Consider the following 27,591-nt stretch of genomic DNA (forward strand, 5'->3'; position numbering starts at 1 on the left):
GACCGTCCGTGTCCTGTGCAACAGTTGCATTTTTATGAATTTCCGTTCTGCAAGCTGATCCTTTTTTAATTCCGTCGGAACGTTCGGCGCGGGGCGCGCAATATTCGCGGAAGTTCGTTCCACCCACGGAGGCAGAGTGAATTCCGTCTCGTTAGAAAGTTTCGCCTGCTTTCATGCTTCTGTAAACAGATTATAATGCGGGGGCGGCCGCGGAGAAATGAAATTTTACTCGGCGCGCGGTCGACAACAGAGAGAGAGAGAACAGAATCGAACGAATCGAACGAACGCGGTTTGTCTTTCGATTAATCGGAATCGCACGAGCTGAATCCCGAGATCGTTCCGCGGAAACTTCGTTTGCGAATCGACGGAGGAAATTCAGGCGACACTGATCCGCCCCGCGCGATTCCACGAGCTTTTTTACGGCAGTCGAGACTCTTTCGAGCCAGAACCTGGATTAAGCAATTTCTCCCGGAAATGCCGGGATCGCGTGTCGTCGCGACACGCTGTAAAACCGTTCCGGCGCCGCTGAAACGACAATTAACGGCGCCGAGGCGTTGCGACGCGCGACGATAGCTAATCAATTCAATTGGCGCCGATTAATTGATATCGGGGCAGCGCGCGCGGCATTTTAAATAATCGGCGAACGCGGATCACGACGAATGACGGACGCGGATGTCTAATCTGGACATCGAGGAGAAACTTGCGATTAGATCGCCGCGGATGGATTGTTGTTTTATATGCGGACGAGTCCGGCGTTCGAAATTCCGGCAACGAATTCTCTTTCGTTCAAGCATCGTGTTTTATTCGTTCTCTGTCGAGGATTGAACGACGCGTCGTAGAGCAGAAAATTGCACGTCTAGACGAGCGAATCGTCGTACTTCAAAAAATTGGATGAGATAATGAAGTACTAATTATGTACTACGGGCTACAACTTCTGTACGCAACATTGTTCCGCAGGCGGAGTTTCGACAGTGTTTCCTGGATAAAACTATCCGTAGAACACGCGTTGTATCGAGCCGGCGAGAAAGTTCCTTTAACCCCTTAACGCACAGTTTTTTTGAAAAAAACCGGCCAAAAAATATCAATTTCTTTTTAATGTAAAAAAACACAATTTAGGACATTGTCCTGGCAAAAGAATGAAAAAGATACAAAAATAGTCAAAATTTTTATTTTAATTTTGGATTTTGATCCGCATTGCAGAAAAGAGCCGAATATTGCAATGTTACACGTACAATGTTCCATGGAAAAAGGCTATATTTTATTCTTGAATAAATAAGTGTTATAGCTTACAATCCCATGTAAATGATAAATATCGATAAAACGATTTTTTTTTCTTTGCTTTCACATTGTTATTTTCTATTCTCCATCATATTCGAGTGTGGAAAGTTATAGCAGCATAAAATGTTGCGTCCAGAGACAAGGGCCATAAAAAGGTCCCACCATTGGGGAAACCCTCTCAGGCCCCAACAAGGGTCAAGGCAGACACCCCCCTCCAAGGGGTGATTCGTGCCTTGACCAATAATAAACAATCTACCTCCATCCACGGGTGCTCTTCCACGACTTTCCAGCGTTGGAAGAGCATTCTTCCACCAGCGCTCGCAGAGAGTACAACACAAAAAATAAAGTTCTCTAAGACTACTAGAGACCCTTCCACGTCATTAATTTGCCGTAGGAAGCGCGAATCGAGCGTACAATAGTTCGGTCGCGCATGTACGTTAGGCGACTAACCGAACGTACGGACAAAACATAAAATACAACGCCGCTTGAATTATCTCGAAACGGCGCGACAGCGCCCGTCAAGATTGACAAACGAAACAAACAGAAAAAAAATGAAAAAAGAAAGCAGCTACGCGATGTACGCGCGTCGCTAACGTTTTGATCGCGACACAAGATCTGAACAGATCGCGATCGCGTTGCTCGGGACTCGAGAACGGTTAATAAAATCGGACAGTCCGGGGATTTATTGGTCGGATAGTTCGGGAGCACGAGCAAGCGGCAAGTATTTTCAAGGCTCACAGATCCGGAGAACCGAGTAAGCGATTCGGCGGAGGATTAATGAAGCATTCAAAGGGAATCGTACTCGGAGATATTGTCTCAATGCGGTCGGAAATTCGACGCTTCGCGCGCATTACCCGGAGAACTATGGGAGAGTGAATCGACGATTCGCATCACGCGGGAAAGCTTTCGAAAATTCGTGCCACGATCGCGTCCTTCGTCCCGACCCTCATTTCCGCACCCACGTGGAACGTCGAGTCGGGGATCGAGTTAATTTTTCCGCGATTATTTAACGCCGAAAGCTCCCCGAAACGATTGAATAACTCTCTCTCTCTCTCTTTCTCTCTCTCTCTCCTCGCTCCGATAGATATTCTAAAAGTGTAATCGAATTCCCGTCGTTTTTTACGAAGCAGTGTAGCTCCTCGCAGTTCCGGCAATCGTTTAAAAAGCGAAGATCAACGGCCGAGAATATGTTGAAAAATTGTTCACGAAGCGACAACGATTTCATCGCTTAATTAATTCAACAAATTAGTCGGATTAACATCGCGCATACCAACTGCTGCGGATATTTTTATTTCGAATGAAATTACCGTGCTTCGTTCGCAGACGGTCCGAAATTATTGCTAGGTTTGCAGGGACCGTTGAATAAACATCGTCGCTGCGGCGCATAGCGGAAAATTAAAATAAAAGTCTCGCCGGTTTTACGAAGCAGCGTAGCGGCAGTCGGTCTCAGCGTTAACAATTTATGTACGGTCAGATTTGTAATAAAAAATCGCTTCGAAATGGAAGATCGACGGTCGAGGATATCTTTGAAAAAGATTCTTCCAAAGCGTCGACAATTTTATCCGTAACTCGACGAACTTCTTCGGATATTGGTATCGATCAACAACAGTTTCTGATTTGAAATCAAATTATCGAGACTCTCTGGCAAACCGGTTCAATCATTGTAAATCCTGCTAATAGGATTCATTCGATTCGATCGCGAGAATTACGCGCTAGAACGGAATCGTGGGAATATCAATAATGGCGTTCTCTTACTCCACGCACGTTGTACGAATATCAGCAGGCCTTGACGGAGTTATATTATGTTATATTATATTATATTCATATTATATTATATTATATTATATTATATTATATTATATTATATTATATTATATTATATTATATTATATTATATTATATTATATTATATTATATTATATTATATTATATTATATTATATTATATTATATTAAATTATATTATATTCACATTAGATTCACATTATATTCACATTATATTCATATTATATTATATTATATTAAATTATATTATATTCATATTATATTCACATTAGATTCACATTATATTCACATTATATTCATATTATATTATATTTATATTATATTCATATTATATTATATTTATATTATATTTATATTATATTCATATTATATTCATATTATATTCATATTAGATTATATTTATATTATATTCTATTATGTTATACTATAGACTCGAGGAGTCGTATTACAAATTTCAGAGCCGGCAAAGGCAATAAAGGATTGCGAAAGGATTGATCGCCGCCGCCCCGTTCGCGGGAGACGTAAAGAAAATGCGATTTGCAGAATTAATGGGTGACGCGATTTAATTCGGAGCTTTGTTGCGTCGGGCGCGATTTAATGGCGCGTGCTTGCGCTAAACGTGACGTTTGATCGCTGAACCGTGGATCGTCCTTTCTGAAGCGGTTGCGACCGTGCGGCGATTCTCGATAGAAATTCGTTTCTTTCATCGGTAATTCGCGCGAGCCGCGGAGAAGAAGGCGAAAGTCTCCGAAGCAGAAATTTTCGTTGTAAATGCACAAACACACAATCTCTACGGTAACGAACCGTTTCACGAACAAACAGACGATGCTACAATGTGATCCCTCTCTCTGCGTGGCAAGAATTGAAGAGAAATATAATAATTGAATAGAATGGGGGATGCCCGAGCGCATTGTTCCGCGGTCCCGCGACTCGAGAGAGAGTTAATACGCGCGGACAACAATGGAACGGGCCGCGGAATTAAATACTTTTCGCGTTCTTTGTTAAACCGTGAATGCGACGCAAATCACTCGGCAGCGCGTTAATTAAACGCACAATATTCTAACGCGAATACAACATAACCCCGTGGCACGAATTAAAGCAGAAACCGCGATACGAATTTGTATAGCCGCCGCCGGCCGGCGGTTCTTTCTCGTGCACGCTAACAAACGCCGTTAAAGCTCTAAACTGCCGAGGCCGGAGCCTCATCAGCCAGCGTTAAGAACACCGGTGATAACCTTAATGAACCGAGCTGCTGATCCGGAATCCCGTTCTCCGAGCCAATTATGCGCCCGTTTGGATTTTCAATCTCGCTGGGAATAACAAAGTTATCGCGGTCAGTAGTTATCCTTCGTCTGGAAAGCCGCGAATTCGCCGGCGAAAAACACGATGGAAAACAATGCGCGTCCGTGGAATTCGTTCCTTCGATCGGCCTCTAGAGTCTGCCTATCGGCTCGCATAGTTTACCGTTGTCGATTTTATCGCCGCCACTTCCGTTCGCCTCGTCGCGAATGCCAAGAGACAGCCGCGACTCGCGTGCTTCGACTCCGCCGACAAAATGGCCCGCATCGCCGTCCGTAATTTATCGCCAGAATTTCGAGTCGCATTCGAGCAACATCGGCACGCCCGGAGTACCCCGATCGGCTATTGTTCCGCAACTCCGTCCACGGAATATCATTCCCGTGTCCGATTATTGTTCGACGGTCCGATGAAGTTTCGCGGCGCTTATGCACGTCCCGCCGATAGAAACTCCGGCTGCGAGCTCTGGACGACGCGTGATCGAACGGTTTGGACAGCTACCAAAAGCCGATCCCGCGTGCCACGGTGTCGCCGGAAAAATCGGGTCTCGTTTAAGCTGTCAGAAAGTGAAATTTGAAACTGTGAATGATCGATTCCGCAGGCCGATATTATGTACTTTGCGTTTTAATTTAACTGTTGCTTCGGCGCGAACGTTGCGGACGTTCGAACCGTTGTAACTTCGTGGAGAAAAATCGTACGGTGATCGAATTTAGGGCATTTCGAAGGGGAACGCTTCTGCTTTCGAGGCTTTCTATGCGTTTTGTCGGGGAAAATTGTTGTAGAATGTTACGGGTTGGAGTGTGAAGCTACTTTTTTTGGAATTGTTTTTCGAAAATGATATGAATTCGAGAAAGTTATTGATATTCGAAGTGCTGGAACTTTGTAAAGAAAAATCTTGGCGGAATCCAACTAGACTCATTTGAAAGAGTAAACCTTTAGCTTTCGCAGTGCTGTATTGATTTTCTCTGGAAAAGTTTCTGTAGAATGTTACAGGTGGGAATGTGAAGCTACTTTTCTTGCGATTGTTTTCCGAAAATGGTATGAATTGGAGAAAACCATTGATATTCAAAGTGCTGGAACTTTGTAAAGAAAAATCTTAGCGGAATCCAACTAGACTCATTTGAAAGAGTAAACCTTTAGCTTTTGCAGTGCTGTATTGATTTTTTCTGGAAAAATTTTTGTAGAACGTGACGGGTGCGAAGATGAAGCTACTTTCCCTCTGTAAATCGTATATATTGATTAAGTGGTTGATGTTCAAGGTGCTGCAACTGCGTGAGAAAAAATCGTAAGACTATTTAACTAGGCTCATTTTAAAGAGCAAACACTTAGCTTCGACAGTCCTGGATTCATTTTTCCTGAAAAAATTTTTGTAGAGCGTGACGGGTGCGAAGATGAAGCTACTTTCCCACTGTAAATCGTATAGACTGATTAAAAGGTTGATGTTTAAAGTGCTGTAACTGCGTGAGAAAAAATCGTAAGACTATTTAACTAGGCTCATTTTAAAGAGCAAACTCTTAGCTTCGACAGTCCTGGATTCATCTTTCCTGAAAAAATTTTTGTAGAGCGTGATAGGCGAGGAAGCGAAGCTACTTTCCCTCTCTAAATCGTATAGATTGATTAAAAGGTTGATGTTTGAAGTGCTGTAACTGCGTGAGAAAAAATCGTAAGACTATTTAACTAGGCTCATTTTAAAGAGCAAACTCTTAGCTTCGACAGTCCTGGATTCATCTTTTCTGAAAAAATTGTTGTAGAGCGTGACAGTGGAGGAAGCGAAGCTACATTTCCTCATCAAAATCACATAAATTGATGAAAATGGTTGACATTCAAAGCGTGGTACCTCGATGAAAAAAAATCGCACGTCAATCCAACTGAGCTCATTTTAAAGGGTAATCCTTTACGTTTCACACGTCAATCCTTATTTTTGCAAAAAGAATTTTTCAATCCAATAGCAGATGAAAAAAGTGAAGCTACTATCACTCTTCGAAAAGGTCACGAATTCGCATTTAATGGTTCCATAGGCGCCGAAAACATTTTTATCGTGACAGAAATCGCTTTAAACTTGTAGATCCAAGTCTACCCTTTGCAAGGATTGCCAGGAATTTGACGTACCATTTTTTCCCGACGGTTTATCGAACGTTTAGCCTTTATCTCGATGATCTTCTCTCTCGTAAACGAATGGTTCGCTTAAATCGAAGGACAGGCGTGCTGGAAAAACCGGAAACAATGCTTCAACAACGGTGGCACGCGAACGTTTGTAAAATCGTCCGGTAACGAAAGGGTTAAATGGCCGTTTGAAACGAACCTGTCAGCGAAATGTGCACCCTCCTCGAGAGCGTGGCGGAACGTTCGCACAGTAAACGGTCCCAGGGGCGCATTCGTCTTCGCGAGCAGCGCAAATGAAATAATTCCCGGTTACCGCATTCACCGGCGTTTACCGTGATTTGCATTGGGAACCGTCGCGGTCGCCGGCATTGTTTCCTAGTAATATTCTTCCAATTCTTTCTCCTGGGCCCGAAATAAAGTCACCTCCGCAGAGAAAGAGAAAGAGAGAGAGGGGAGAGAGCGAAAGAGAGAAAGAGAGCGCGAAAGACAGACAGCGAGAGTCAGAGCGCGCGAGTCAGAGCGCGGGAGAGACAGAACGCGCGAGTCAGAGCGCGGGAGAGACAGAACGCGCGAGTCAGAGCGCGCGAGTCAGAGCGTGCGAGAGACAGAGCGCGAGAGTCAGAGCGCGCGAGAGTCAGAGCGCGCGAGAGTCAGAGCGTGCGAGTCAGAGCGCACGAGTCAGAGCGCGCGAGTCAGAGCGCGAGAGACAGAGCACAAAAGAAAGAGAGCGCGAGAGAGAGACAGAGAGCGTGAGAGAGAGAGAGAGATCGTTGGGGCGAGAGAATGCGCGTGCCAGAAGTATTAAATTCCGGTTCGAGTCGAGTGGAATTAACTCTAACCACCGGCGGCCGGGGTCTTTGAACCTTCGGTGCGCGTCTTTCCCTCGTTTTCCCCGCAAAAATTGAGATTTACACCTGAATCAGGCGCGGAGAAAATGCAGCGTTGAAACGTACATCTTCGTTAGCCGCGGCGAAACACGCTCGGAACTTCTGTCCCGGCCTCGCCGGATTTCAGAGCGTGAAATTCGGACGACTGTGCCGCGCTTTCGCGGGAAAATCGAGCTTGCAGAATCGCTCGGATCGCGGAGTTAGAAATCTCGCGAATACGAGCGAAGTGAATATCGACAGAGGTGAGATACGAGGAGGTAATGGAGCCGAATAAGCTTAATGGAGCAGTTTCTGTGTCCGATCCAGCGCCGCGGACGGCTCTCAGGGCTCGCGGAAGCGGACGGCGGTGCTTCGCAGAAAATGAATTCAATTTAACCCCACGTCGATTCCATTTACAGAGCATCTCCAGAGATAATATTGTACGACGCGGTTATAGTGGGAGCGTGCGGGTTCCGATTGAACGGGCGCCCAAAAAAAAAAAGAGAAATGGAAGGGTGGAAACCGTTCAACTAAAACGTTTCATCAGTCGCTCGATCCCTTTGTTCGTTCGAACGACGGGAACCACGGTGAAAAAGCGTGCCGCTCGAAAATTTATAGATGGAAAAATGGCACCGAGCACTTTGTACACACCGCGTGACGTCCAGTTTGCGCAGTTTTTTCGAAAAGAATCGTTTTTCTGCCGGTGTTCCCAGAATCGCCTGAAAGTCCGTGACCCAAAGATACGTTGTAATTTTAACGTTGGCGATGTTCGAAACGATATAACATCGTGAGAAAAAATCGTACGGCGATCTGATTCGAGGCATTTGAAAGCGCGGAGACTCTGCTTTCGTACTCTCGAATTCGATTTTCTTGAAAAATATTGTTACAGCGTGTGGTAGGTAGGAAAGGGAAGCTCGTTCCTCCGCTTCGAAAATGTTACGATAAAAATTGTTGATGTTCAAGCTGTTGTAACTTCATGAAAAAAAATTGTACGACTATCTAATTGGACTTATTTTAAAGCTTAAATTTTTAGCTTTTAGGGACCTGAATTCATCTTTTCTGAAAAAAATTGTGTAGGACATGACAGGTGTGATAATGGAAGGCTATTTTGCCGCTCCTGAAATGTTACGGTGCAAATTGTTGATATTCAAACTTTTGTAAGTTCACGAAAAAAAATCGTACAACTATCTAATTGGACTCGTCTTAAAGCTTAAACTTTTAGCTTTCATGGACCTGAACTCATTTTTTCTGAAAAAATTGTTGTAGCACATGACAGGTGCGAAAATGGAAGCCTATTTTGCCGCTCCTAAAATATTACGATAAAAATTGTTGATTTTCAAACTTTTGTAACTTCATGAAAAAAAATCGTACAACTATCTAATTGGACTCATTTTAAAGCTTAAACTTTTAGCTTTCATAGACCTGAACTCATTTTTTCTGAAAAAATTTATGTAGCACATGGCAGGTGCGAAAATAGAAGCCTACTTTACCACTCATAAAAGGTTACGGTGCAAATTGTTAATTTTAAAACTTTTACAACTTCGTGAAAAAAAATCGTACAACTATCTAATTGGACTCATTTTAAAGCTTAAATCTTTAGCTTTCAGAAACTTGAACTCATTTCTTCTAAAAAAATTGTTGTAGCACATAACAGGTGCAAAAATGGAAGCCTACTTTACCGCTCCTGAAACGTTACGGTGCAAATCGTTGATTTTCAAACTTTTGTAACTTCATGAAAAAAAATTGAGAAACAACCTAACTCAGCTCATTTTAAACCGTAAACTATTAGCTTCTACATCTCCGAACTCAATTTCCCCGGAAACGTTTCTACGGTACGTGACAAGTAGAAAGGCAGAGACCTACGCCCCATCGAAATAATCGACGAAAATGGTTGGATATTCGCGAGACTGCGAGTTCAAGGGGTCATTTGAAATACAAAAGCCATTAGGAGGACAAAGATCCGACATTTAAAGGCTTCCAGAGTACGGAAGGTGAAAATTCCAAGCGTCCCGTAACTGCAAACGGCCATACAGTTTCTTCAAGGCTGCGAGGAGCCATCGCGGCCGAGAGTATTAGAAATGCAAAGGGCGGCGATCCTAAGGTCTTACGAGGGCAGAATTATTATCGCGCGAGTGCAGATGGTAGGGCCGTGACCCTAGCCGGATTAGACACTGCAATCACGCCGCATGCGAGAGCGCTGCATCCACGGCGGAGGAGCCGAGCTCAGGAAAAATTCATCGTGTTTTCCTGCGATTCGTCGGGGGGAGGCAGCCGGATGTCCACTAATCTCGGAACAATGCCACGCTCAGCGATAAGAAATTTACGGGGAAACGCGATGCGGAGGAACGTCCGGCGGGACGGAGAGATCATGCGATCCAACCTGTCGGAACGCTCGAACGGAAACGTGGATTTCGAAGGGCGAACGGAGAGAGGGGAACACGCGTCGATCCCGATTTCGCGAATCGATTTCATCTTCATCGCGCTCTCGGGCACTCGAGCCGTCCGCGAGCCGAATGATAATGCGAGATTATAATTTCCGGGCCCGGTAATTTATTCGCCGGCCGAACAATCCGATACGCCGCGCTCTCAAACATTAATTCCGACCGCGCCGGGAGCACGCGGCCGCGAGTTGCTCGGAATTAATGGCCGTTCACTGCCGGCCAACGCGAAATTCGTTGCCGTGAAATTTTCTCGCGTTCGCGATCATCCAGCTGTGGTAAAAAAAAATATAAAAAAATAAAAAATATATTTATCGAACAACTGTTCGGCTGGCTGCACGGAGGCCTGTCGGGAGCACCGCGCGAAGCCTGAACACGGTCTCTCTCTCTCTCTCTCTCTCTCGCGGCAAATCGAGTTCCAGATCCGGCCAGCCGGACAATGGCGAAGGCGCGGCTGCTACAAACGAACGTCTATTAAAACCATTAACGGTCTAATAGCTGCGGCGAAGTTCCCGGGCCGTCTAATGGATGCAAGATTTACGAAGGACGAAATCGCCGAAATCGCGCCGCACGCGGCTGAGTTACGGTGTGCACCTAAACCAGGCATTATTACGGGAGCGCCGCCAGTTTCGCGGGGCCGCCGATGCAGATTGCATCTGCATAACGCACCGCCGGAGAGACGTAAATATGCGCGATACCACCTGGACCCGAACGAAGTATGTTTCCGGGTATGTCTGTTCACGAGAGTCGTTAGGCGACTTCGAAATCAGAGGAAATCGGGGATTAGACATATCACTGGTGGCTCGGCCCGCTGATACAGTAATGTCTCTCTAATTGACGCCCAGATTGCGCACAAAAATGGACAATTTGGGAAGAGGAGATACGATTACTCGAGCCTTGTGGTTTATTTTTGTTGTTATAAATTGTCCACGATTATACAAACGAGCCGCAAGGCTCAAATAATCGTATCTCTGAGCGTCAATAAGGGAGACATTACTGTAGGGAGATGCTCAGTTTGTACACAAAAGTGGACAATTTCGGAAGATGAGATACGATTATTCGAATCTTCCGGCTCGTTTTCATAATTATCGATTGTCGTTAACTATAATAACGAGCCACAAGGCTCGAATAATCGTATCTTCTCTTCCCAAATTAGCAATTTCAGTGGACAATCTGAGCGTCAGTAAGAGAGACATTACTGTACAGAGCAATAAACAGGTCCGAAGCATCTCATAAAATTGTTATATTACTTTCAATCTTTCAAAATTGTCACAGCTCCTGTATCTCGTATTCAAAAATCTCGTCAAAAATGGGCAATTTGGGAAGAGGAGATACGATTATTCGAGCCTTGCGGTTTATTTTTGTAGTTATAAATTGTCCACGATTATACGAACGAGCCTCGAGGCTCGAATAATCGTATCTTCTCTATCCCAAATTAGCCATTTTAGTGGACAATCTGAGCGTCAGTAAGGGAGACATTATTATAATTGGTTGATTCAAATTTGTATCGCAGTGATAAATATATAGAAATTGTATTGTAATACAATAATTATAAGAGGAGTAAAAGTTTTAAAATTCTGCAAATTTTAGATATTTTGTAGAGGTATTATTTTTATGAATTTTTGCGATCGTTTGTTAGCACTTAAGTGAAACCATTGTCGCAGTAAACAGCTCGCATTCTCAAATTTGACGAAGACAGTAATGTCTCCCTTACTGACGCTCAGATTGTGCAGAAAAATGGACAATTTGGGAAGAGGAGATACGATTATTCGAGCCTTGTGGTTTATTTTTGTTGTTATAAATTGTCCACGATTATACGAACGAGCCTCGAGGCTCGAATAATCGTATCTCCTCTTCCCAAATTGTCTAGTTTAGTGCACAATCTGAGCGTCAGTAAGGGAGACATTACTGTATACGGCCCGAGAAATACGCTCTGACAAAACGAGGCCATGAATACGAAGAAGTATTCGAGCGCGATGTTTCACCAATATTCCGCCGTAAATGTTCCGTGCGCTCCACGCTTCCAGCAATTTAACTAATTTTCCACCGACCCGGGCATGCCGCATAGTTGAGGTAACCGACGAGGCAAAGACAATGGTTCCGACAGCGATACAATGGAAGCACAAATATTACATATAGATCGACGAATTTCTTTCGAAATCTGTATCCTCGCGCTGATGAAAAAAAGCATCCCAATGGTCTATCGTATACGTTCGAGACGATGTGACGACGCAATACAGAGTGTCCCGAAAATGTCTCGCAATTCGGAAATGGGAGGTTCCTGAGGTCATTCGAAACAACTTTTTCCTTTGCGAGAATTTTCTCCGAGGCTTCGTTTACGAGTTATCAACGAAAAACACTGACCAATAAGAGGCGAGCTCGGCTGGCGCGCGGCGGCCCAGCCAACGAGTGCGCGGAGCCCAGTTCCGCTCATTGGCTCGGCCGTCTCGCTCCGAATGATCTCGCCTCTGATTGGTCACTGTTTTTCGTTGATAACTCGTAAACGAAGCCGCGGATCGCATTTTCGCTAAGGAAAAAGTTGCTTCAAATCACCTCAGGAATCCCCTACTTTCGGATTGCGAGACATTTTTGGGACACCCTGAAACCGTCGAGATCTCACTACATGCAAAATGAATCTTAAACGCGAACGAACGCGTCTGCTTCTTCGTAATGCGCGCGATGAAATAATTTGGGTTTAAAACACTGCTGCACAGTTTGAACAGTGGATCATCGTCGTGACAGTCGATCATCGTCAAGCGTTCAGGAGATTCTTTAGCAGTCCCCACGGTGATCTTCGTAAAGAGGTGTCGTAATGCTTCATCGTGCTACCCAACCGTCTCTTGGGATTTCTACCTCGCGCGCGCCATTTTCTCTTCGGCAGAACAACCGGCCACATTTAACACGAAAGAGAACGATCTCTGAAATTGTCCGGATCTCCGGCATTCCTCCTAAAATCGCGGAGAAAAAGACGGTCCGGCGAAACAAGATTTACACTCGGATAAGAAACGTTGAGGCTCGAGAAGAAACGTCGACGATGCGGCGGTCGCGTTCCGTCGTCGAGAACGAGCTCGAACGAGCTCGAACGAACTCTTTTGTCAGAGTCAACAAGAACGAGCCACGGGGAAAATGAGGAAGAGTTTCGGAAAAAGGTTCGCGCGAGCTGCAAGTACGTGCAAATAACGATTATTCCCCGCGGGAGTGGACGCGACAACGATAACGGCGGTCCTCGCGGCGGGATAACGAGGAGAGGGAGACGGGTCTAATGTTGATATTACAGTCCCAGGGGGTGGCGAGGGGGGAGCATTGCGAGGCAGAAACTGCCGTAAACAGATTCTCTGGAACTGGAATCCGGGGCAAGATCCGAGGCGCGAGCAGTCGAAACTCGCGTTCCGAGGCCACGGATTATAGTTCAGTCTACGCTTAAACCGAAGTTTCCCGGCCGAGAGAATATACATACTCTGATTCGCCGCGATGAGCCGAATTATAAATGGACCCCTCGGCCCTGCGCCCTCGGGAGAGACGGCTGCTGCTGCTGCAGCCCGCGTCGCGCGATTAAACCGGAGGGCCGGCGAAATTCGCGAATTGAAAATTAATCCCCGATGTTCGGGTTTGGCGGACGCATAATCTGCCGGCGGAGGCGCGCTGGAATTCTATCCGGCGCTGCTATGGCAGCTATCAATTTTATTCGATCGGAAATGGATGCATTAATTCGGCGGGGATTCGAGCGTCGATTCGTTTCGTTGCTTCGACGGACTCGCGACGAAGATTTCGGGCAGCGTTTATTAAATGATGTTTATTAAATGATGTTTCGTTCGATTGCTTTTTTATTACAACGACGTTAGAGTAATGATTAGAGCGCGGATTTTTATGCAAGATAAAAATTGGCTGCTTCGATCGTAAAAGACGGGAGCGAAGTAGAAATGTATTTCTTCTTTTATTGTAGTAACTTCGAGAGATTGAAAGTATTTCGCTAATATATATATATTATAATTTAATATATATATATATATATATATATATATATATATATATATATATATAATACATAATATAATATAAAATATATGTAATATTATATTTATATATTATATATATATTTATCTTAAAAATGAGATATAACAATATCTCGATATATATATATATATATATATCGTTTTTAAGAAATAATAATAATGATAAAAAATAACAGCAATCGAGAAGATCTACATCGAGAATCCATGAAATGAAAAAATCGCGAGACGCCTCAGAATTCGTTTAAAAAATTTCGAGTTGAAATTGGGGGTTGGAATTGGGATTTTACGAGAGTCGGCCGCGCGCGACACTCCCGCGATTCCGCGGGAAGACCTCGAAAGAGGAAGACCGTCGCACGATCTTCCCAGTGTCTCGATCGCTTGAAAGGCGCGACGACGTCAGCCGCGCCGTTGAAATTCAATAACAGAACCTTCTTCTGGCAGACACTCGCGAAGCATTCGGTCGCTCTCGTTGCTTCCCGTACGACGCGGCCGAGTCTCTTATCCGACGAAAGCACGGCAAATTGCGGGAGGATCGAAGATCAAGCGGAATCCCGGCCGGGCTCGATAGGAATGCGAGAGGGTCAGTGTTCTAACCCGGGGTGTCCCTCTATAAATCATGGATACCCTTTAATCGAGTCAGCCCCGTCGATTTCCATTCGTTTGGGAACCGGATCGGCCCGGTGAAAGAGAGAAGTTTTACTCGGTCGTGTGTATGTGTATGTGTGTGATCGCTATATGGAAACTCGTGCGATCGTGAGCTGGCACTGGTTTCCCGTTGAACGACTCAGAAGTCCTCTCGTAAGGAATTCGAAGCCGGGTTTGCACAGCGAAAGCCCGCCATTAGCGGGCCGCCGGTCCACGAGACCAGTTTATCTCGATCTCCCGATCTCCCGCATCTCCGCGGACGTTGCTGTCCGTTTTAGGGACAGCAGCAGCTCGCCGATCAAAGGACGCGATCTCGCGGATGCGTTTGGCAGGCCGCGGGACACAAAGCGCGATCGCTCGTTACGTTCGATTCGCAAACACTCGGCGATCGAGCACCCATCCACCCACCCGCACCCGCGCGCCCATCGTTCGTCGATGATCGTACGAGACTTTGATGTCTCGAGGTATGCCAGCGAGATCCTCGACGCCGGCCCTTTCGCGGTCCTCGAACGAGCGGATGCGTCGTTGTGTGCTCGTCCAAATATGCCATCGGAACGATTCGTCGCTCGAACGGCGGACCTTTTCGACGAAAATGTGGCTGGCCATGGTTGACACGTTGTGCGGCATTTATATGTGATAAATATATTTAATATTTAATGTGTAAATATATTATATTTAAATACACATATATATTTAATATTTAATATATAAATATATTATATTTAAATACAAATATATTTAATATTTAATATATAAATATATAATATATTATATATTATATATTATTATTATTATATATATTATATATTATATTATATTTATATATAATATATTATATTTAAATACAAATATATTTAACATTTAATATATTTAATACCGAAAAATGAAAAATTTTATTTTTAGATACATTTATTTTGTAAATATTTAGCGGGGAATTGGAAATGAATCAGGATGTTTTGGCTTTATTGATAGTATTTATTCTTGTCTATGAGCGTGCGCGGGCGCGGCTAGCGTAGTGTGGAAATGTGCATAGTTTTTGGGACTGACCGAAGTCTGACTCGACTTGAGTGACTTTCTGCCTTGTTTGTAGTGAAGACAGGAAAGGTCTGTGCGAGTCGAGATGTGCGAAGGTTCGGATAATTGTTTTATTGGGGGTGTTTTCAAGGGACTATTTTGATATTTATTAGGGCTATCGTAAAGGAACAGTTTAGGAAAGAGGATTAGGAAGGGCTGATGTTTGAATTTGCTAGCGGCCGCGCTCAGGTAGCGTGTCAGGATGTCCCAGAAATGTCTCGCAATCCGAGAATAGGAGGTTCCCGAGGTAATTTGAAGTAAGTTTGTCCTTGGCGAAAATGCAATCCACGGCTTTGTTTACGAGTTATTAACGAAAAAAGGTGACCAATGAGAGGCGAGCTCTGCTGGCGCAAGGCGGCCGAGTCAATGAGCGGAACTGGGCTTCGTGCGCTCATTGGCTCGGCCGCAGAGCACTAGGCGAGCTCGCCTCTCATTGGTCAGTGTTTTTCGTTAATAACTCGCAAATAAAGCGACGGATCGCATTTTTGCAAAGGAGAAAGTTACTTAGAATGACCTCAACTACCCCACATTTCCTTATTGCGAGACATTTTTGGGACACCCTGTATATTACACACATATTACGACCATATGCTCAGAAATATTAAGTCTACCGGAAAGTTCTGTCCGTTTTCGAATTGAAATATAACACAATTTTGATACATTTAATAATATTTATTGTAGAATATACTTTCCATCGTTACTTATGACTTCTTGCCAGCGTGATGGCAACTTGCAAATTCCATTTTTTAAAAATAATTTACTTTTAGAGGCGAAGAACTCAACCAGTGCTTGATTGACATCAGCTTCAGTTTTGAATGTTTTTTCCTGTAAAAAGTTTTGCAAAGAGAGAAACAAGTGATAATCGAAGGGTGCTAGGTCTGGGGAGTATGGTGGATGCGACAGAATTTCCCAGCCTGGCTCTGCGATTTTCTGACGAGTCGCCAAAGCAGCATGTGGTCTGGCATTATCATCGGTAGCCATGTTTTCACGATCGCGTCTCGCTTAATAATGACATGAGACATCTTTGTTTCAGTTTATTTAGGAGAGTACACGCGTGTAAATGCAATGATAAAGAGAGATAGTCATATATGTCTGAAATCAACATGTGCATATGGATTGAAACTTGAAGTGGCACTATCGGACAGAACTTTTCGGTAGACCTAATATTTGAGAAACACCGCTCCCGCGAAGCTGATTATGTACTTCGTCCGATCGTATCGCGTTCGATCGCATTAATTCAAGGCGGCGAATAAAATTCAGAATCCGAAACGAGCAAAGCAGAGATTCACGTCGATCCGTGTCGGATGATACCTTTTTCAACCCTGTCGCGGATAAAATTCCCGCCGAGCGGCGCGGATTTCGCAAAGAAAAATTTAAAGGGATGCTCGCCGGCAGAGAGATTAATTAATCAGCCGGGCGATGTTCCTTGATTAATAAAACGGTTAATTAACGACGAGCCAGCCACCGGCAAAAATCCTCGAGGACGACGAACGTCGCGCAGCCGGTGACACGCTGTGCGATGTACACGGCGCGTCGGATATCGATCCCCGTTTCCAGACTTCTTTCGCGAGAGCCTCGGATTAAGCAATCCGCTTTCGCGTTGTTTCGCATCGTGTACCGGTAAACGCGAACGACTGCCGCAACACACCTGTAGTCTTATGCTCCGTCTTTCTTCGATTACAGGGCTAACTCGCCTCGCGAGAGCTTCGTAGGGTTGCCACGGTCGACGTATGAAATTGGTGTTCAGAGAGAGAGAGAGAGAGAGAGAGAGAGAGAGAGAGAGAGAGAGAGAGAAAGAGAGAGAGAGTGAGAGAGAGAGAGAGAGAGAGAGTTGTTCTCGCGTAGAGCAATCAATTTCGAGCAACTCTCGAGATATCGAGTGGTTCGGTTTTTATTTTCACTATATTTCATCGATGGAATTTTTTTCAATCTTGTACACACGTTTAGCTACGTTTCAAAATTTATAATTATTAGCGTAATTATTACTTGTTACTTATTCATGTATTATGTAGTGTAATTTTTATGCAATTATCTTTATTGTTACATTGACATTATTTTACAATTCCTGCAGGATATAATTTTCCATGGTTCCCATGACATTTTAATGTTGACTTGATTGGTATTCTTAAAGTTCTACTGACATGTAAAACATACATTTCTTTATCTTGTGAATTATATCTCTTTTCTAGGATTATTTATTTTCTTTTCCCTTCTTTCTTTTTCTTCGTTTTTATTTTCACTATGTTTTATCGATGGAATTTTTTTCAATCCTGTACACACGTTTGGCTACGTTTCAAAATTTATAATTATTAGCATAATTGTTACTTATTACTTATTCATGTATTATGTAGTGTGATTTTTATGCAATTATCTTTATTGTTATATCGACATTATTTTACAATTCCTGCAGGATATAATTTTCCATGGTTCCCATGACATTTTAATGTTGACTTGATTGGTATTCTTATAGTTTTACTGGCATATAAAACATACATTTCTTTATCTTGTGAATTAGGATTATCTCTTTTCTTTTCCCTTTTTTCTTTTTCTTCGTATTTTCATATTATTGCATTATTATTGTATTATTCCTCCCGTCGATCAAATAAATATTGTTATATGTACATACATATTATTGTAGTTATATACATATAGTTAAGCATATAGTATATACTATATATATATATATATATATATATATATATATATATATATATATATATATATATATTGTATATATTGTATATTATACGTTGTATATAGTATAGTTTCTCAATATCAACAATAACCTCTTTTTATTGCACAAAGAAGTTTGAATATTACCAAATTTCCGTTTCACATTACCGTCGCTTTGTCAATAAACATTTACCCCTGCATTATCCTGGTTCACAAAACTGTCATTTTCATATTGATCAAGATTATGTCTTTTTAGAACGAATACACCGGCCGGAATCGTGGCAGCCATGAAGAGTTGTACCTCGCACAGGAATTATACAGTAACGTTGACAATAATAAAGACAATTGCATACAAATTACACTGCCTTATTTTCAAATATAACTATATATGAGTCGTTTATTTTGAAAGTGGCATAAGTGACTTTACCGTAATGAAAAGTGGTGATTTTTTAATCTGTTCCGGCCGAATCGCGGACCGCGGGTCAACGCACGTTCGACTTTCGATGTACGCCGTCTCGCCGTTTTTGTCGAATAAACGGCGAGGTGGCAAGACAATAACACGATCGACGTGCGTTGGCCCGACCGTCAAACGCTCGCCTCGGCCTAATTGTATACGCGGCGTTTTTGCCTTAGGAGGCAATGACCGGCCTACGACACCTGACGATGCGTCTCCTTGAGCATCGGCCAGGTGTCTATATATACTGCCGCAAATGTGATAACGGCGAGATTCTCCAAGATATCGTTATCGCTTATAGTCAAGTTTAATTTAGCGCCCCTTGCGCCTATACGAAGCCGTGCTTCAATTTTATAGTTCTTTCGAAGCCGTGCTTCAAATCATACGTCAAACGGAGCCGTGCTCCAAAGATTGTAAACCAAAGGACTGTGGAGTCCGAATCAATAAATCGCGTGTCATCTCCTCACGAATTCCGGCGCTTTAATTTTGTGCCGTGCGCAACATAATGTTTATACGAAATTATTTATACTGAGAAAAATATCAGTATCCCGAGATAACAAATACAAATAAATCTTCTCGAAAGTTAGCATCCAGCATTTTTAAACCTGTTAAAACGCAAACCCTTAAATATATCGGCTTAAAAACAAAGTGACTTATGCCACTTTCAAAATAAACGGCTCATATATATATATACGTACGTACGTACACAACGTTAAAGCACCCAAAGATTAGGACGCTAATGTTTGGGAATGCAGCAACCGTTGTACAGCCCCCAGGGGATCTTATTCTACAGTTTCCTTAGATTACAGAGCGAAATTTCGCCCTACGGACCAAGAGCTAATTACGTTAGCGAATCAGACAATGACGCGACGATTGCGTCATCGCCGGTCCCGACGTGTTAAACAGTCGAAGATAAGGATGTTAACGCTCGCAACGCAAGGAAACGGTTCTCCTGTACTTTCGGGATCCTGTTCTACAGTAGTTCCCTTAAACTGCCGAGCGAAATTTCCGGCTGCAGAAACTAATTATATGTCGGCGAATCAGACAATGACGCGACGCCGCGACCCGAAGACGCGAGGGTCGCGTCGCCGTTCCCGAACAGTCGTTTCGAACAGTCGTCGAAAGGGTCGCGAGCCCGAAAACCCGAACGCGTTAACGAGATTTCACCAACGATCCACGATAATTCTCCGATTATCCGGCGAGCCGTGTCCGCGCGGCGAGCGATTAATCTTCCGTCCAACAATTTCCTTTACGGTAATAGACCTACTCGATCAACGCTCGGGGAAGCTAATTAATTTCGGTGTCGTTCAATTATGCCACGAAAGAGAGAATCCGCGGAGCGAACGGTTCACAGGGATCCTTTGGTCGCGCCGCCGGTCGCAAAATTGCTCTCGACCCGTTCCACTCGAAAACGGGCTACCCCTATTTTCGTCGACGTTAACCCTTTTCACTGTGCGCCGCGACTCTTCGAAGGTCCCTGGAAGCTTTTTAACATGTTCAGCGCGGCGTCAGCTGCCTGGAGCTGACAGCGGACTAGTCCGATTTCGGGCGGTTTCAGTCCTCTCGGACTTGTACAGTAATGTCTCTCTAATTGACGCTCAGATTGTCTACAGAAATGGACAGTTTAGGGGGAAGAGAGGCGATTATGCGATCCTTGCGGTTCATTTTTATAGTCACGAAAGTGACTATAGTGACTAGTCTTTTATAGTCTTGACTATAGTGACTAGTCGTTTATAGTCTTGACTATAGTGACTAGTCTTTTATAGTCTTGACTATAGTGACTAGTCGTTTATAGTCTTGACTATAGTGACTAGTCTTTTATAGTCTTGACTATAGTGACTAGTCTTTTATAGTCTTGACTATAGTGACTAGTCTTTTATAGTCTTGACTATAGTGACTAGTCTTTTATAGTCTTGACTATAGTGACTAGTCTTTTATAGTCTTGACTAGTCTTGACTAGTCTTTTATAGACTTGACTTTTATAGTCAACAACTATATAAAAGAGCTACAAGACTCAAAGAATGGTATCTCCTCTTCCCAAATTGTCCATTTTTGTGCACAATCTGAGCGTCAATTAGAGAGAGTCATTACTGTACCCTTTCTTTTGGGTGGTGTCGGTTCCCAGGGACTGACAACGAACTTATCGTTTGTACGGCACCGGCAGTGTTAAAAAATAATGCCGGCTTCAACGGAGGACCCAGAAAAATCGGGTCCGCGCTTAACGTGTTAAAAATATAATAAATGATATATATAATATATATCATGATAATAATGATATATATCATAATATATCATGATAATAATGATATATATATATATATATATATCATAATATATAATGATATATATAATATGGCTATATACTATCGATTATTTTGCATCGACACACTCGGGAGGACAACGATACATACAGTAACTTCTCCCAGAAGCTTTTAACAGATTGTAAATATGGATAGAATTTCTACAGCCGCTTCCGTATGCTTTGTCTATTTTTTTATTGCATTGTCTGCGCCGCTGTATCAAAGACGGGAGCACAATTGAGCGGTATTAAGATTGTGTTAACCTTGTTGTTAACACACAGATTGTGCACAAAAATGGACAATTTGGGAAGAGGAGATACTATTATCCGAGCCTTGTGGCTGGTTTTTATAATTGTTGACAATTCGTAACTATAAAAACGAACCGCGAGGCTTGAGCAATCGTATCTCCTCTTCTCCAATTGTCCATTTTCGTGGACAATCTGAGCGTCAATTAGAGAGACATTACTGTAGCTCTGCTTACATCTTACGTGAACCGTCTCGGATGGGATCAACAGTAAATTCTCCCTAAATTACGCTCGAATTGTGCACAAGAATTGACAATTTGGAAAGAGAAGACACGATTATACAACCTTTGCGGCTCGGTTTTGTAATCGCCGACTGTCTTAACTATAAAAACGAGCCGCGAAGCTTGAACAATCGTATCTCGTCTTCCCAAAATTGCACATTTTTCCGCGGATTCCGAGCACCGATTATGAAGAATTTACTGTACCTGTGCGACTGTTTTACATAACATACTCCCGCGGCCCCCGACAGATTGAAATTCTGATCGTATTTTTCGCGCCGGCTCGGGCCAGGTCGGCGAGCGTGCAATCTCCCGTTAAATCGAGCTCGAAACTTCGTCTTTGACCTTTCGGCCGGGCCTAAGGGAAACGAAACTCGTTAGGAATCACGTAAGTCGCGATTTCACGCGGTGGCTCACGGTTGAAAAGGCCGCGATCGATGTTTTAGATAGCCCGGGAGAGAGGCGGAACGGTCTCGAACACCTTTTAATCGTCCTTCGCGCGTCCTTCCCCCCCCCCTCCCCCTTCTCGAGGCCATAATTCTGGCCTTTCGCAAACCGCGATCGTTTCGACCACTTTGATTTGTTGCAGTCGCGTGTAATTACGCTCGAGCGTCCGTGAACGCGTTCGCCGAAAGTCTTTTCTCCACCTCCGCCCCCCTCGCCGTCGTCTATTTATGAAGATCCTCGCGCCAGATTGTATGTGTATTTAGTTGACCCAGTGCCTCGTTCGTAGGTGCAAGGATCCTGGGTGCACAGGTGCACAGTGTCGAGGGTGCAAGGTTCATGGGTGCAACCCTTGACTGCAACGGCGGACTTTAACGCGCGACGATCGGATCGAATCGTTCGAATCGCGAATTTAAATTTTTATCCGCGGATCCGAGGGATCTGCTCACGCGAACATCGCGTTTAGAAAGCGATGCTTCCGCGTGTTGCAACCTCCGAGATTCCTGCGAGCTGCAAGGACGCGGAGATAAGCTGTCTAGCAGCGAGGCTAATTACTATTGCCTCGGGAAGCTTCGCAGAAACTGGATTAGATTGCCAGGCGAGCAAGGATTTCGGGAGAATTGAAAACAGAGTCGAGAAGAGAATTACAGTTGTTTCTCCCGGAAATGCCAGATTTCGGGTTGCTGTGAATTTCCCTGTGCTGGTTCCGCGCCTGTGTTATTTATTGCTACGTCGATACTAAGGTGCGACGGAGTCGGTCAAGCAAGCGTCGCGAATTCCCGAAAGACAAGACAAAATTGACTGTGAATTGTCCTCGAATCGTGTCACGTGGCCTACGAATTGCTTTTGAATCGCGTCATGTGGCCTCCGAATAGCGTCATGTGATCCTCGAATTGTCTTCGAATCACGTCACGTGGCCTCTGAATTGCCTTCGAGTCGCGTCATGAGATCCTCGAATTTCCCTCAAATCGTATCACGTGACTCCCGAATTGCCTTCGAATCGTAGCAGGTGGCCTCCGAATTGCTTTCGAATCGCGTCATGTGATCCTCGAATTGCCTTCGAATCGTAGCAGGTGACCTCCGAATTGCCTTCGAATCGCGTCATGTGATCCTCGAATTGCCTTCGAATCGTAGCAGGTGGCCTCCGAATTGCCTTCGAATCGCGTTATGTGACCCTCAAATTGCCCTCGAATAGTGTCATGTGGCCTCCGAATTGCTTTCGGAATCGTGTTATCTCGCCTTCGAATTGCCTTCGAATAGTGTCATCTAGCCTCCAAATTGCCTTCGAATCGTGGCACATGGTCTTCGAATTGCCTTCAAATCGTGTCACATGGCCTCCGAATTGCCTTCGAATCGTGGCAAAAAATTAGAAATAAAAATGAGCCGCGAGGCCCGAAAAATCGCGACTCGGTATTCTCGGATCCGCCGGTTTCAATTCCGACCTCCGACCATTTCCGGGAGAAATCTCTATATCTACAAAAAGGAATTGTTCCGATACACATTCGCTGCGGAACTTCGGAACGTCCAATTTCGGTCACTGTCTTTACAGAACGTTGTTCCATCGGATCGCGTGCTACGCATAGTTCGCAACGCGCAGTTCCCGCCGCGTGCTCTGCCGAACAATCGCAAGAACGCGCAATTACGCGAATTACGCGGACTGCATGTTTCATTGAGTTCAGAGCTAACAAACCTGCCGGAGAAGGGTCTCGGCTGCCGTGGACGGAACGGCACCGGTGGGACAACAATGTTGCGAGAGAACAACTGCGCACAGGTGGCCCTGAAACTGGGTCGAACCAGAAGCTTCGGAAAGTTTTTTGGGGAAAGAAAGCTTGAGAGAAATCAAGGAGCTTGCTTTTCGCTTGCTTGTCGAGATTTCAAGGTCGCTGCGATTTTACCGAACCGTGCGGTCCGAAGAAGTCGCGCAGAAAAAGAGCGCTAATGCCGGAGCACCGGTTGCACCCGAAACGCGACAAAACGGCGAGGAAAAATCGTACGTCGAGTCTCGATACGTCGTTTTAAAGCGGAAACTCTGATCTTGAATCATATATTAATCTCAGTCGAGAAGAAGAACGTTCGACGCTTGCAAAATTTCGTCAAAGTCCCGGGAGTTAGTAGGATCCGCTAATTAGAGAAAGAGAGATCGAGGAAAGAGTTTTCCGCTGTTCGCGCACGATGCAAAAATGTCTTTCGCAGAGAATCAGCTCGGTCATGTAAAAGCGGAGACTCCGCGCTTTAAAATGAGCCGAGGTGGATAGCCGTGCGAAATATTGTCACGAAGTTGTATCGATTCGAATTTAGGCTTAACATCGCTCCGTGTGCCGCGTTCGTTCGTTGATTATGATTACGGTTGCCAGTCGACCAAAAATCGCGTCGAATAAGCAATCGCGTCGACGCGAGGGTGCCGTGATTGGCCCGTTTCGATAAAATAGAAGTCAAACACGGTGGAATTTTCGGTTTTCGATTTGGATTCTGACGTTCAAACACCGATCGCGGAATCGGGCCGTAATTGCTCGCACAGGCAGCGCACGTTTCGCGTGCGGATCGACGGAAACGCCTCCGGTTTCTCTGGTCGCCGGTGTCGACGTGTGCGAGCACCAGGCACCGCAGCAACGGGAAACCTCGTGTTTCCAAACACGGGATCGAGCGCGCGCGTGTGTGTGCGCGCGCGTGCATACACGGGTTGTTGTTACGCGGCCTCCGAATGGCACGCTCTTTGGCCGCTGTCCCGGAAACGCGTTCGCCTGTTAATTCCGTGCCTCAGCGGAACACTAACGCGCATTTCACGACGTACGCGGACTCGATACCGCGAATAACCCGGCCCAAATATATCCGGCATGCCTTCGGGATGTGGTCGCAGTTTCCTGTCCGCGAGACTCGTCCGAGTAAACAACCGACGACAAACGTCGAACACATCGTTTATCACCTTGTCCCGCGAATACGATTCAACCGTGATTTATTCGACGCTGATCATCTTATCTTCAAATCGAGGGTGTCCCGAAAATGGCTCGTATTCCGGAAATGGCGGGTTCCTCGGATCATTTGAAGCAACTTCTTCCTTCACAAAAATGTTCTCCGAGGCACCGTTAACGAGTTATCAACGAAAAACAGTGACCAATAAGAATCGAGTACGGCTGACGCGAGGCGGCCCAGCCAACCAGCGCGCGAAGCCCAGTTCCGCTCATTGGCTCGGTCGCCACGCGCCAGCCGAGCTCGCCTCTCATTGGTCACTGTTTCTCGTTAATAACTCGTTAACGGTGCCTCGGAGAAAATTTTTGTAAAGGAAAAAGTTGCTTCGAATGACCCGAGGAACCCGCCACTTTCGGATTGCGAGACATTTTTGGGACAGCCTGTATACGAGATGGAACGTGCCGTGGACCCGTTGCCATCCGCAAAGCGTTCCGACGTTGCCGTTAATTACGAAAATTATCGATCGGAGACGAGCGACTCGATTCCGAGGGAAACGTTCGAGTCGATTTTAAATCGATTTTAAGTTACGTTCCTGTCCACGGATTTAGACGCTATTTGGCTTAAATTGAAGCTGAGAGTGTCTACTTTAAGACAGGATGGATTGGATGAAAGAAAAATCGGAAGATCGTTCCGTAGAATCGAAAAGTCCCGATCGCTCTCGCTCGAAGAAAAACGCTCTCATTTTGGAGAAGTTAATTCGCAAAATCCTTTGACCCGCGGAAAATCCTAATAATAATTCCACGGAAATATTACAAAGATATCGAGCTAGACTCTACAGCTCTACAGCTGCTGTTCCGAGTATGTACATCTAGGTTGGAGCAACATCGAGGAACCCGCGTGCCGACAGCTCGCGCAAACGAGCGCGCTTGCGATGACGCAGGTTCCCCGCTCTTAGTTTTCTTAGCGCGGAGGCCTCTTTTGCGTGCTCCGAACCAGCTTCGAAAAGAATCGTACCGTTTCGCGGCATAGCACAGCCGCAGCCCCGGCTGGCCCCATCATCCTCTTCAAGCGCAAAACGGAGCGCACCGCGAACGGTTCGCGCGCGGTTCGGGTGGTAGATCGATAACGCGCGACGAACCCCGACTTTCCGCTTCCGGAAATAGCGTTCCGAGCCGGCTGTGCCCGGCTCGCGACGGGGCTGCAGCAGGCTTTAGAGATCGCGGGCCGGAATACTCGGTTCTAATATGCCGGGGATACCGTTTCACGGAGAATTGGACGACCTAGTTCGCTGGGACGGCGACCCGGAACCCGGAATCGGATTCGAAAAGGTTTCGAATTTTTACGACGATCCGAAGGACGCGCCCCCGACGATCGTCGCAGAAGTGACCTACGTCTTTGGACAAGGTTAGTACTTCGGGGAGGATCGTTTGATTACGCTGATCGATTCTTATCCTGGAAGGCTCTCCGTTAAGCTCGTGTTCGGTGGATATGACAATTTCATACGGTTTATTTGACTATAAAATAATGTTTCTCTAATTGACGCTTTAATTGTGCACAAAGATATTGATAATTTGGGAAGAGACGATAAGATTATTCGAGCCTTGTGGCTCGTTTTTATAGTCGTCGATTGTTAGTAATTGTAAAAACGAGTCGCGGAGCTCGAATGATCTTGTCTCCTCTTCATAAATTGTTCATTATCATAATATCTTATATTATATCTATATCTATATCTATATATATATAGATATAGATATAGATATAATATAAGATATTATGATAATGATAATAATAATAATATATATAATATAATAATATATATATTAATAATAATAATATATATTAATAATATATATATAATATAATAATGATAATAATATAATATATATATATATATATATATATATATATATATATATATATATCTATATCTATATATATTATATCAAATTATTTCTGGCGCAACCAGACCTCCTTATATGGCGACAGCGTCGAGGAGTTCACTCGTTAGATTAAATCTTCACCGATTGGTACAACAAATAGAACAAAGATCGCCTTAAATTGATCCATTCGTCTGTGCAACCTAATCGGCTGATAAAGAATTCAGACATCAAAGATTTAGACAATCGAATCTCCGCTAAGCATTGTTATTTAGCCAAATTAGCGACCAACATATATATATCTTCACTCTCTACTTGCACTTATCTCCCGGTACATTAGTGAGAAAGCCTGGAGAGTGCGCGTAAAATATTGATGGGGGCTCGTGAGTCGAGCGAGGACGAGACGTAACCGCGTTGAATACTCGAACAATCCCCCGGAGAGTTTTAATTAATTACGTCGGCTGTGACGGGTGCGAGACAGGTCACACTTAAAGATCTCGAAAACGGTTGAGAACGGCGTGGAAGTTTTACGACGACCCTGGACGAAACACGAAGCAGAAAGATGCGCTCCAAAGCTCGCCAAGAAGAGGAGAAGGAGGAGGAGGAGGAGGAATAAGTCTTTGGCCGATTTCCAGGACCGAAGTTTTACGGCGAAGGTTCAACGTCGATCGTTAATTACATTTTTCAATTCCCGCCTTTTTGTCAAATGGAAACGGAGGAGCGGCTGGCACGGTGGTAGTCTCGGAGGATGGGAATACGCGCGGGAGGTTTGATCGAAAAACGGGTCGAGCTATTTCCATCGTTCGATGGTTAGAGCGATCGTGGCGGAGCTATAGCAACAGAGAGAGACGGGACGGAGAGAGAGAGAGAGAGAGAGAGAGAGAGAAGGAGACAGAGGGAAAGAGAGAGAAACCTG

The 27,591-nt window shown here is 44.5% G+C and overlaps 1 protein-coding gene across 5 annotated transcripts in view; it reads left to right on the forward strand.

Annotated features, from left to right (window-relative positions):
- LOC117218068 (uncharacterized) overlaps positions 1 to 27,591 on the forward strand; it is a 68,028-nt gene that overhangs the window by 28,507 nt on the left and 11,930 nt on the right. The window contains exon 1 of one of the 5 annotated variants that reach the window (XM_076525546.1): positions 25,221 to 26,202. The exons of 2 other annotated variants lie outside the window; for them this stretch is intronic. In XM_076525546.1, the coding sequence (XP_076381661.1) occupies positions 26,043 to 26,202 (160 nt within the window). In that variant the 5' untranslated portion in view covers positions 25,221 to 26,042. Of the gene's footprint in view, positions 1 to 25,220; positions 26,203 to 27,591 lie in introns of those variants that run through there. 2 more of the 5 variants (XM_076525541.1, XM_076525552.1) reach the window with 2 other exon arrangements.

Source organism: Megalopta genalis, chromosome 1 (assembly GCF_051020955.1).
Source record: "Megalopta genalis isolate 19385.01 chromosome 1, iyMegGena1_principal, whole genome shotgun sequence".
NCBI classification, from domain to species: domain Eukaryota; kingdom Metazoa; phylum Arthropoda; class Insecta; order Hymenoptera; family Halictidae; genus Megalopta; species Megalopta genalis.